The sequence below is a fragment of the Mirounga angustirostris genome, unplaced genomic scaffold, assembly GCF_029215605.1.
Source record: "Mirounga angustirostris isolate CCGP_5_RB_7025 unplaced genomic scaffold, mMirAng1.0.hap1 SCAF_1, whole genome shotgun sequence".
In the NCBI taxonomy this organism is placed as follows: Eukaryota; Metazoa; Chordata; class Mammalia; order Carnivora; family Phocidae; genus Mirounga; species Mirounga angustirostris.
In genome coordinates, this window is record NW_026991709.1 from 54,650,613 (window position 1) to 54,663,984 (window position 13,372).

Consider the following 13,372-nt stretch of genomic DNA (forward strand, 5'->3'; position numbering starts at 1 on the left):
GGTAAAAATAAAATGAAAAGTGAGTTTTAATTACTTTTACTCCTCTCTGAAGATCAAAAGCTATAATGTTATTATCTTCCTTAGTTATTTACTTATCCTGAGTCAATAAGAGAGCTGGTTAAGGAACAAAATGAGACTCTAACCTGGTATCTACAGAATTCTTGTCAATTTCAGATGGATCTATCCTAGATTATGAATCAGATCAGATTGTAAGATTGCAGTCTAATTATATATGGAATTGTGGGGTCCCTAAGAAACCAGGGTGGAAAAGAAATCTGGCAATACCTAAATAAAATTTAAGATATATATACATGCATACTTAGATAAGGATGCTTTGTGGTGTGTTGCTTTTGAGAGTAATGTCAATCAGTGGGGAAATGTGATAAATCAACCCTAAAATAATATATGGTTACAGATATAACGTATTCGCTTTAATATCTGTTGACTTCATTGTAGAGAAATTTGTATTTTTTTTTTTACACAAAAGAAGGTTTACAGCATAAATCATAGCAAAGAATTTTCATTTTCCTCCACAGTATATTTTGGCCCAAATGTGTTATTAGATTGGAGATTTCTCCTTTAGGATAAAAAACATCTAAATATAGAGAATTTCCTAGAGGACTCTTCAAGACCTTTCTGAAATGGTAGACTGAAAGGCAGAAAGGTCTTTCACAAACACAGAGCTTTCTCACTGGGTAGGATAAGATTATAAGCTTTCTGTTAGCCTCTAAAAGGTCTTTTTAAAATTTTTCTCCATGTGGAAATATCTCTGACATTCAGGATGTAGGCTGCAGGCAGATTCACACAAAGAAGAAAATCTTTATTTTTATGATTTACCATTGGATTCTATAACAGGAGATAATTTTCAATGCATTATCTCATATACAGAGAGATTTGCTGATTTGGTTACAACAAACAACATGACAAAGAAAATCCATTATGGATTTTCCATGTGAAAGTTAATCTCTTGGACAATTGATTTGATACTTGTCATTTGAAAGGCAATTAAGATGCAATGTGATAGAAAGTCTAGTGATTTGATCATTCTGCTAAAGACTGGGTTGGTACTCTTGGATTGGGATGGTAAGAGTCAGAAGGGAAAATTGGTAAAATATCCATCTCATAGTAAGTGGGCTCTTACCTATAGGGCAATTGTGAAAAAGAAGTTGGCTCTTTTATAACATTCATTCATTAATTCATTCATTCAATAAGTATTCGTTCAACAAATAGGAGTTGTGTTAGACAAGAGATGCAAAGACGGGAAGATGCAGATTGTCCCTCCTGGATTTAGTAATCTATTATCTATTGTAATAAATCTCAATTTAGGCATAATTTGAATATACAATGCAGAATTTACCTATAACAAGTGGCTGGCATGTTAATTATGCATGTACTTCACAGCTTGTCTATTTCTGGTTATGTAGTTTGGGAGCCAAAGTCACCTTTGTAGGAAGGGCATGGAGGCTCCAGGAAAAAACAAGCAAACGTGAAACTATTTCCAGTCATTAAAACTTCAACATTAAAACAGCAAGTGGAAATAAAGGCTATCTTTCTTAGGTAGAAGTAAAATTAGTGATGTCCCTCAGTTCTTAGATGGTTTGAGGCTACGGCTCCCCATTGAACTCTCTCTGCCCTTACTCAACATTGGCTTAGGTGGGAAGCCATGCTTCTCTGATCTTATCTTCCTGCTTCCCCAAATTCCTGCCCTTCCTGCACTGTAGGTCAAAAATGTGATCACTTTAAGGACAATGTAGCATCTATATGTAACAGAAAGTCAGGTACACACTTCCTGGTAGTTACCCAAGGGCCACTTTATTTTTCCTTTAAAACATAATTCTAGGGGCACCTGGGTGGCTCAGTCAGTTAAGTGTCTGCCTTAAGGTCATGATCCCAGGGTCCTGGGATCAAATCCTGCATAGAGCTACCTGCTCAGTGGGGAGCCTGCTGCTCCCTCTTCCTCTGCCCCTGCTTGTGCTCTCTCTCTGTCAAATAAATAAATAAAATCTTGAAAAAAAATCTTTAAAACATAATTCTACACAGTTCTGGTCTTTAACTCTGTGTCAGGAAGATAAGACATTGGGAATATCATGGATTTGAGATCTGGACAATTCTGGATTTTAATCAAACTCATAATTACTAGGCTTGGAGTTTTAGCAAAATGAGCATTGGTGAACTTCAGTTGTATCATCTGAAAAATACAGATTATAATGTAACACTTCCCTTACAAAGCATAGTCAATTAAAAAAAAGATAATGCTTTGTCAGATGAAAATTAAGGTCTAAGAAAATTCCTGCCCATTTGCTGTATATTTATCCTCTAATTTAGGAAATCAGTTCAGGTTTACAACTACTTTAAATTTATCCTGACTCCTCAGTTTCAGAGTCTCTCTCAAAAACCTTAGGACAGATTCCCAGCAGTTTTTGCATGCTCTGCTCCTGGGTGGCACTGAAAGGTGCTTTTATGACAAAGCATAACTCATCTTAGCCATTTTTCTACCTTAAGATGATTTCTTGGATTTCCAGAGCTCTGCAAGCTCCTTTCACTTCCCTTCTTTACTAAATACACTAACCCTGGACCTCACTTTTTGTCTCAGCTGTCCTCCTCACCTGAAGATGTTTATGACAAGAGAATTTTTTTAAAAAAAGATTGTATTTATTTATTTGAGAGAGAGAGAGAGAACTAGCACAAGCAGGGGAAGGAGCAGAGGGAGAGGGAGAAGCAGGCTCCCTGCAGAGCTCAATTTGGAGCTTTCCGTCCCAGGACGTGGGATCATGACATGAGCCAAAGGCAGACGCTTAACGGCTTAACCGACTGAGCCACCCAGGCACCCTGACAAGAGAACTTCTGGGTAGCCTTCCCAGACATCTGAGATTTCCAAGTGGATATGCAGATGAAGCCCTCACTGTGATCACTGCCATGCTTGTAACCAAAATAGCTACAAGTTTTCCAGCCTTCTGTTTATTTGTTTTAATGTACAAATAACCGTTAGCCAAGCTCCATCCCTGTGTGACTGCAAGATGCCAGTCCCTTCTTAAGTATTGTTTCTTAAGAATCCTTGAGAAGTATGGATAGGTTCCAGAAACCTTATTCTCAATTGTCTTTTTGTCACCCCTAGCTCTGTGTCACTGCTCTCAGTGTCTTTGTCCATGTCTTTAGAATTCTTCATGCTGGCAGATATTTCTCGTCTCCTTTCCCCAAAAACTTTGGCAAAAGACCCTTCATTTTAAGTACTCCAAAGCACTGGCAATATAAGCTCCTTGTGTTTAAGAGACTTTACAAAGAAGTGGATATACTAGAAGAAAACTGGAACACTGATCAAGAGAATAAAAATTTAGTATTAAGTAATATTAGATATCATTGCTCTGAAGGTCCATTAAGCAACCTCCTCACTGGAAACACCAATGGATTCACTTCTTAGTCTCCAACCATATAAAGCTAGTACTGAGGTTTGTACGCTTCCCCAGGACCAGGGGTCTATATATGGTCCTCTTACCCCAAGTTCAAGACACCTACACCCATGGCATGCTCCCTACCAAAGAAAGCAAAAAGTCAGTGAGCATGTACTCAGAAACATATCCCTCCAGCAACCTTCTCTTTTCTCCTACATCATTGCTTTTTCTGTCCCTTTTGTATTATTCTCATCAATATATAACAGTTTTGTTTCAAACCAGAAAGAAAGAAAGAAAGAAAGAAAGAAAGAAAGAAAGAAAGAAAGAAAGAAAGAAAGAAAGAAAGAAAAAGAAAGCTTTCTTGATACTAGATTGCCTACAGCTACCTCTCCTTTGCTCTGTACCCTTTATAGTAAAACATGAAGCTTCCATCTACATTCTGCCCATATTTGCTGGCTTCTCCTCCTCTTTTTTTTCTTGAACCTATTCTATTCAATTTTCTGCTTTCCATAATCTGCCAGCTCAGCTCTTGTCAAGGTCACCAGTGAAATCCACATGGTCAAATCTTAGTGTCTTCGCATGCGGTCTATCTTGTAGCATTTGACACATTGACACTCTCTCCTTCTTGAAACAGTTACTTCTCCAGGCTCTGGGTCCTCTCATCTATAGTCTTCCTCCTCGCCAGTGGCTCCTTGTCCTTTGCTGACTCCTGACCCTTTGACATCAGAGTGCCCAGGGCTCATCTAATGAACCTCTTCTCTATCTATACTCCTTCCAGAAAGTAGTTTTATCTTTTCTTATGGCTTTAAATAACATTTATACCCCAATGGAGCCCAAGCATATATATCTGCCAATTTAAAGAAAAACCTTTTAAGCCAATCAAGGTTAACACCAAAAACAATTTCTAACAGACCCCTAAGCTTGCTCTTTCCTCAATCTGACAACTTTCCAGCCGCTTAAAATAGCTTTATTTAGTTTTGTAGAAATATCTTTCATTTTTCTTTGGATATTGGAGCCCTACATTTATATCATAGAATTTCAGAGTTGAAAAGAACAATAGCGATTAAATAGTTTAATAAACTTGTTTTATAAGTAAGGAAATTGAAACTCAGAGAATTTATGTCCAAAGCCACTCAGATAGAAGTAATGATTTTTTAAAAATTAAATTCACTTAATCTATTTAGATTATGAAGTATTTAAGCATTTTTCTAAAAGGACTTCACAATAAAATGACGATGAAATTAAAACTTTAGAAATAGGGACTAAGAAAAATATATGTGAAAGTAGAAAATACTAAAAGATACAATTAATATTATTTTAAATTTTGGAGTGTCAGTAAATGTGCTTATTGGTCAGAGGGCCATTTCAGACATGTTCAGAGCAATGCGCTCGCCTCTGGTATATGGCTTATTTATTAATCTATTTTTCATGGTAATTGATCTTCCACATAAAACACTGCCAGACATTTGTGCTTAAAGTTTATTAGATATTTGCAATAGGCTGGAGCTGTTTGGCATTGCTAAGTAAAAATATATTTTTTTAATTTGTTGGTTAGGCAACTGTTCCTTTATAATAGTTTATTTGGGATGATTAATCATTTGAGACCTGCCTGTAGACACAAGGCACGGCATTATAAATCACATCTTATTTTCATTCATAGGGAATGAAATGATATTCATTTTTTGGACATGATTTATCATTTGCAGGTTGTATCTGTTATCTGTGTGAGCTAGGAAAATGGATGGGTTGCCTTATTAAAAATTCTTCACCTTTTGCTATTATATTCTCTGCATAGCCAGAGAAAAACCATGAACAAGAACTACTCCACATCCCAATATTAAGCTGTACTGAATTACTGATGGAAGGAAAGGTTACAGATGAGTTCCTTTGTTATCAGAGAAAAGAAATACATGCCAGCATCTGGACTTTTCAAGCCATTTCACCCAAGTATCATTTGATCTGTTTTTTTTAGGACACCTACTTACTATTTACACATACTGTGTCTTCTTCCAGAAGCATAGGGAGTAGTATAGGTGGTATGCCTTGAGCTAAGTGTTTTTTCTTTGCAGGCAATTCCTCCAGTTCTCGGTGATCATAATCTCAAAGTTAAAGCAGTTGCTACTCTTTTATGAAATGCCAGTCTCACTGCTGATCTGTTCCTCTGTTCCCAGCCTGCCATTGTGAAAGCTGGTCACCAGGGCCATTGTCGTCTGGTGACAATGACAGGATGTCTAATCCTAAAAGGGTTTCTCAGATGAAGCTGTAAGGAAATTTAATCGAACATCAAGAGCAAACAGTATTCAGGGTTTTTGGACCAGACTTGCATTACAATCCTAGCACTGCTAGTTACTGTCTTTGTCTTTGGACAATTTAACTCTAGGAGTTACAAATTCCTTATATGCACAGTGGGGATTTAAAAAAAAAATAAGTATCTCAGAGTTGTTGTGAGGGCTGAGTGAGCACCAGCATAAAGAAAAGCTTTCAGAATTGGTACTTATTGCAGGCATTACACATAAGGCTAGGGAAAATATGTTAATCTATCTATCTGACTCTCAGACTTCCCATCTATAAAGTGGGAAATAATATTTTTGCAGAATTTCCCTAGGACTTTGGTATAATGTATATAAAACATTTAACACACATCTGGATGTAATAAGAGGTGATCAATCATTTTATGACATCTGGACATCTGCCAAGCTGGGTCTGTAGTATCTCTTTGGTCTTGTATTTTTTAAGCATCATTTTCAGTTAGTATTTACTTAGTAAACATAGTTTTAGGGGATTATTCAGAGTGATATTCTGGGCAAGTAAACTGGCAGTACAATGTACAGGTAAGAGTACGGATAACCTCAGTTCTAGTCCCAGCTCTGCCACTTACTCTTCTTCTGACCTTCAAATTACATGACCTCTCTGTGCCTCAAATTCCTTATCTATAAAATGGGGATGTGATAGTGCCTGTCTGGTCGGATTTTTGTTAGAATGGAATAAAGGAATATAGAAAATGCAGTTGAAGTAGCATCTGACAAATATAAGTGCTAAGTAAGTATTTGCTATTGTTATTTCCTGAAAGGTCCAAAAACACCTGTTCAAATGTATATACACACACAATGCATGTAGGCATTCATGTACTTTTGCATCCATTCACTTGTACATAAACATATCTACCTTGGTTGGCTGAGGATAAATAAGAACATGCAATCATATATTGAATTTAGCTGAGAAATTAGTTAAGAACTATGTGTTAAGTGGATTCTAATAAGATAAATTATTTTTCATTATTATAGGGAGGATGACTATTATATTGAAGATACACCAATTTATGGTAACTTAGATGACATAGTCCCAGGTAAGTTTTTTTTTTCCAAAAATTATATTTATCTATAAATTAATATCCATCCCCTTAATTCCACAGCATTTGAGGTGGCTTATTTTTGGTTGCAATCACATTTAAATATCCCAATGGTAACCATAGGTTCAATAATGTTTAGCATATTATTTAGTATATATTCCAAAGCTGCATATTATAAATTGTATTGCAACATCCTGTTTTTCTATATTTTCTTCATTTTACTGTAGTAGAAATGTGAATACAGGAGACTCTATTACTATGAATTTTGACACACACAATTCAATGAAATAAAGCTATTTCTAGAACAGAAAATGGCTCAGGGAAAGAGCTTTGCACTCTGTACAAAAGCAAATCTACAGTGAATAATCTGAAACAAGGAGCATGTTCTCTGGTTTCCCTTGTTTTAACTGCTCATGTTAAGCAGAGAACCTAGGGCCACATTGATGGCAAGTGGGGAAAGAGAAGAACTAAATTACTACTGACTAGGTTATACATTTTTTGTTCTTAGGTAACAAGTACTTTTCAATTCCCAGCATCCTTTATTACTTGAAACATCCCAACCACCCCAAAACAAAATGCCACTAAATTCCTTAAAGCAGACAATCATGATCTGATCCCAGAGTTCTGATGAGAGAAGCCAGGAGGCTAAATGCTAGCATTTAACCCCATCCTTGCACCCGCAAGCATTTCACTTCATTCGTGAATTGGGGGTTAACAGAGATTTCCAGAAATGGACTAAACTCTCTGAATCTCTGTATATCAAATCTAAGCTATCTAAATGTCTGTATATGCAATTCTCCTAAAGTTAGGAATGTGAGAATATTAAAGGATTCAAAATTTATTTAATTAAAAAAATGTATTTAATCTTTGTCTTTCCCCTCCTTTTAAAGTATCTTCTAATCTCTAGACTCCGAGAAATCAGAACTATTTTTTAGGACTATCCTGTTAAAAATAATTTGCCCTCCTGTTTCACCTTGCAGAATCATCATGCCTACCTGTAATATTTGAGGTTTCAATTCTTCCATACTCTGGTGATACAAAGCCCACCATATCTGCAATTTCCATATCTGAGGGAGCATAGGTGCCACCCACATGTTCTGATTTAGTAATTTTAAGAATAGGGTTTAGGAATTTGCTACTTAACAAATTTCCAGATAAGTCTAATATATGTTTTCCATGGACCATGCTTCGAGAAACATCATTCTTCTGTGTTGCTTTTCAGAAAGGGTTGAATGATTATAAGATAACTTGCACTGTAGTAAATATATCTTTTTTTCTATGGGATCAAATCAATGCCATCCACATTTCTGCCAGGCAACTGGCCATCCTACAAGTCACTTTCTCTCTTCTCCCTTTCAAACAGGCACATCTGGGGGAAGAAAGGGAGGGATGGTTTAATAAGCATGTCCCCACAGGATGAAATGACTGCAGGTCTGCTGGCTATTGGACACTGCACAGAAACCCTAAATACTTAGGACCAGCATTACAGAGCTCCAGACCCCTCCCCCCAAACATCTTGGATGTGCTGTCACTGATTTATGGGACAAAAAACATGACCTAAACATTCTTTTTCAAAAATAGAGGTGTTTAAATGCCTCTGAGTAAAACTTCTTACTCGTGGGTAAAATGACCAAATTGCAATCATCGGCACATGTGCACTGCGCTGTACCACTGTGCACCATTTGCAATCGCACCCAAATAGAAGCAAACACATGGGATCTCTATAACATCCAAATGGAAGCTTAAGTTGAGCCCATCATGTCCTGCAATGGCATAAATTAATATGATCTAGTCTTTATCCCAAGTGACCTTCTTTTGTCTTATTATTAACTCCATGGGGTAAAAGACTTCTTCACATTCTGATCTGCGGAAAATGGTTTGTGCTTCCTTACTTTTTTGCATCTCCACAAAAAAAACAAGCCGAATGATTCTTGGGGATTTCACATATACAGCTAAGTGTGGTTTGGGTCATGTATTTTTATTTGTGCCAGCATTTTTTTCATTTTTTCATTGTAAATCGTGATCTTTTCAATTCTCAAGAACCAGTGGATGAAAATTGCTATGAACAAATGAAAGCTCAACCAGAGAGATATACAAATGAACTGCAAGAAGCCACCCCACCTGCACAGGTGAGTTTCGTTGTCTGTATTAAGGGTCAAGCTCAGCCTAGATCACAGCACGGCTGCATGTTTCAAGAATATAAGAGCAGCACATTCTGATTCACATCTGAAGCAGTCTGATATTTTACAGGCCAGATCAGTGTCAAGTTCTGGGACCTGAGCTCTAAAGGGAACCTCAAAGGCAAATAAACGGCACTCAGAACCACACGCAAAAAGTCAAAATTTTGTACCATTACAAAGCCAATAGGTTGAAGGAAAAAGTGGATTCTCTTAACAATTAAGCTTTTTCTTTCAGATTGAAAAAAATTATGTACATCACAAAGATAAACATAAAAGTTGACACATATATAATGCTCATAAGACCTAGTTGTCAGGAATTTATGGGGGTAGTGGGAGAAGGGGAGAAGGAAGGAGAAGAGAGAAAGAGACAGTGCTTTAGTTAAAAGATAAATTAGCTGGATATAAAAGACCATACTTCTATTTTATAAGGCAAATGAGTGTAAATTTTAACACAAGTTCTATGGCTGTGGGTTAATGGCAAGAGATTTTCACATGGCTTGTGCAGGGTGAGGTAAGATAAAAATGCAAGCAGAAACATATGAAAACCCAAGAAGAAACAGATAGTTTTTCCTTTTCCTACCACAATCAGTTCCACCTCCTCAGACATAGCACTGACTTCATCAGAAACCATTCACAATTCTTCATCTACATGCTGTTGAAATGTTATAAATTTGTTAAAAGAGTTCTTCCTTTCCATCCTAGATCTTGTCCCTTCAATTATGTGTTCTCTTGTTACTCCCTGAAATAGTGAGAGGGCCAGCCAGCATCTTCTACGTGGTCCTTATGTGTCAGGCCTTGTCATATGTTCTTTATATGTATTATCGTTTTAGAGTTTTATGAGGGAAACAGCATTATTTCTTCCATTTGACAGAGGCTTGAGAAGGATGAAAAACTTGCCCTAAAGCGCTCAGGTACTAAGTAGAAAGAGAATCTAAACTTAGTCCTAACAGAAAATATTTTCTTCCCTAAGATGGGTCACATCTTGAAAACTTCCCATTAAGATAGAATTTTTCTCTTTTCCTCGATATGAATCCACCAAGAAATCAGAATTCTTGAAGTTTTTAAGAAACCAAGATGTGGTAAGGTTTAAACAGATTATGAAGTCACTTTCTGATGCACAAATCTGTCACCTGATGTGTGATTAATGGTAAAAAATTTTTTAGATAAAAGGTATGAAAACCTGCATGTTCTAATATACCTGCTAAATCCAATATAATAAAGAGAAACCTCTTAGAGAAGGCTAAAATATAACCACACCATCTGAAATGTAGAGATTCACAGCACCTTAATTGTAAAAGAGCTGAAAATTCATAATAAAAGTTGCTATTTAGTACATATGAATTGTGGTACATCTGGGTTTTACTCAAGTGGAAATTGTGCAAAGCTTAAAATGTCTTTAAAAGCCTGCTATTTTATAAATTATGTATTTAAAGATACTTCTAAGGAGATTAGTATTTATTCTTTTATACCCTTCTCACAAATTTAGTTTCACAAATTAAACATAATTTCTTTATATTTGCTCAATTCCATTTTATTAGAATGATCATGATCATCAAAACCACTACCCGGTTTGCTACTACAATACTTACTTTGGTCAATTACAAGAGCACTCTACAATATTATGCAGAAAGCTTTATGGATAAAGTGACTATTTGTTGGGAAAAGAAATAAACTCCTTGCCCTTTAAAAATGATGTGCACAGTTCAGTAGTTGTAATTTCAATATCTATGTCTACCATTAACTAAGAAGAGTTCATCAGGAAACCTAATAATAAAATGAGTCCACAGAGTTCCTGTATCATAAAACAAAGTGAGGGATACAAGTGTGAGCTTGTACCTCTCCTCTTCATGTTCCAGTCTCCCGCTGATCTTGCCTTTCCCTCCTATGTCAGAAGTATCCACTCTCCTTTCCTAAGCCAATACCAATTTATGCTCTTGATCATTTCCTCCATTGCTTTCAAGATCTTGCACCTTCAATTATTTAATTTGTCTCCATTTTCGTTTTTTTCTTTAAAGAATCATTACGATTTACCTATCAATATGCAAAAATCACCCCAATATTTAAAAACAAAAACAAACAAAACAACAAAATTTGCCTTCTGCCTGTGTTTCTCTTTAATTCTTAAACTGATTCTTACTTTCCTCTACTGTTTCCATAGATACACAATCTTTTACTCCTGGCTATATTTTTTCCACCCATACACTCGACTGAAACCATTCTCTGGAAGTCACAAGTGACTCTTCATGTACAATCTGTGATCCTTTCTCAGGACTCACATTCTTTGAATTCTGCAACACTTGATAAAGTTGACCAACTGTTGACCAAACATACATTATTTGAAATGCTTTTAGTTATAAGTACAGAAATAAAGATCTCCAAACCCAGCCTGAAACAAGCTCAAAGGGAACCTGGGAACAGGCAGGCAAGAAGGAAATAAAAGGGGAAGATGGAAAACTATAATTTTTGCCAGATGCCAGTCACAAAAATGGATACTGTCATCTTTATACTTCTGAATCTTTATACTTTATACTTCTGAACTTCAAAAATGTAGAAAAAGTGGGGATTTTTGTGGGTACCATCAAATGACCAGTTATTAAACATATGCAAAATAGATTTTGAGATTCATTAAATTCCTTCCTATTATGTTTATTCCCAGCTTAACAAATTGGAGTATTGTCACTTGGTGAAAGCAACACAGGGCAAGAGCTACCTAAGGTGAAGTCAGGGGGAGAGGCACATGAGAGTCCATCTAAAATGTTCATGTATATTTTGCGTATAAAAATAAAAATACACACACAAAAATTTCATCTAAGCATTTTTCTACTCAAAAGTCTTGAGTTGACTATTGTTTTTTGTTGTCATCCTACCTGGCCAATTTGGCAAAACAAGGTAGCCAAAGCCCAGAAAACAAGCTGCTTGTTTTTTATAGATCTTAGAAATTCCCAGAAGTCATCAAAGTTAAAGAATGAGATAACAACAAAAAGTTAACATGCCTTTCTTTTTAGGCAACTGAGGAACCACAGATGTTCTATGCCTCACTGGATCACAACTGTAAGGGGAAGCACAGGAAGCCCAAGAAAGAGAATAGTTATTTGTTAGACAAGGATGAAGATGAGCAGTTACATGCTGTGGATGCCAGCCTTTCTAAAACCACTTCAGTAGACAATTTCCCACTTGAGAGCCAGGAAATAGAGGAAAATGTTCATGATGATCCCATCAGACTGTTTGGATTGATTCATGCAAAGAGAGAATCTATAAACTAGCTGGACTATGATCTAGCTCAATAATCCCACTCTTACTGGAGATGTTTAAAAAAAAAATCCCTATATGACACAAGATTTGGGAGCGTGACGATCTAAATCATTTATTAGTGGGATGGTGGCTTACCTCTTATCCAGAGCTTATGTTCTTGCAAACCAAATGTAATGCCATGAAAATTAGTTATTTGAATTTGCTTACCAAATGCCTAAGTAGTAAAATGTAAAATAAAATCAAGTTTGCAAATTGAACCTAATTACGAAGTCACAACTTCACCAACAATATTTAATACCCTGTGAAATAAACAAAAAAAAATGTTTTAAGCATAAGTATACTCTAGAACATGTTGAAAGAAAAATAAAAGCCACCATTTAAAAAAATATTTTTCCTTTTTCATCCATGGAACACCCCTTAGTTGAAAGAAATTTCTGATTGAAAGACATGGGACATTAAATATATTTCTACAAGAAGTGGAAGAGTCTTCTTAAGAAGTATTGTTCCCACATGGAAGTATCTTTATTGCTTTTTAAAATTGTTATAAAGTTAATGCATGCTCCTTATAACAATAAACAGATATAAAAAAGAATTTGGATATTCCACTAGCCAGAGATAATTACTATGAGCAACTTTCCATATGTACATACATCAGTTGTCTCTTTCTTTTTTTCTCTTTTACCAAAAAAGGGAGTGATTATTTTACACATATTATTTAAACTTTTCCCACTTAATATATTGGTGATTTATTTTCCTTATTTTTTTAACTATAACTAAATACAGTTACATATTATAATTTCAATGCCTGCATAGCATCTCACGGATGACTACATTAGAATTTATTCAAATAATTTGAAAGTACATTTAGCTCATTTTCAAGTTCTGTTTTTCACTTTTACAAATAATATTTCAATGAGAATACATTTCCACACGGGTGTAAGTACTTACCTGACTTCTCGAGGCTAAATGCCTGGGAAAAGAATTGCTACTTCAAAAAGTGTACATGGTGAGTATCCATAGAATATATTTCTAAAAGGTCAAGAGTTTGATCAAGGTATGTGTCCAACTTAAATTCCTAACCTGCCCTCCAAAAAGTTATTTTTAAAAAAATCTTTCTGTTATCTTTCTCCATTTGGAATAGAAGTTTAATTGGGTCTCAAGTCATCACTGACCAAGGACAGTGTACATGTGAGCTGTCAGTC

General features: G+C 35.8%; 1 protein-coding gene across 1 annotated transcript in view; it reads left to right on the top strand.

Annotated features, from left to right (window-relative positions):
• The window catches only part of LOC123834528 (T-cell receptor-associated transmembrane adapter 1), a 32,608-nt gene extending 19,990 nt beyond the window's left edge, over positions 1-12,618 (top strand). The window contains exons 4-6 of the mRNA XM_045863642.3: positions 6,674-6,735; positions 8,779-8,867; positions 11,924-12,618. Coding sequence (XP_045719598.1) covers positions 6,674-6,735; positions 8,779-8,867; positions 11,924-12,181 — 409 coding nt within the window. The 3' untranslated portion in view covers positions 12,182-12,618. The remainder of the gene's footprint in view (positions 1-6,673; positions 6,736-8,778; positions 8,868-11,923) is intronic.
• The last annotated feature ends 754 nt before the right edge of the window (positions 12,619-13,372 follow it).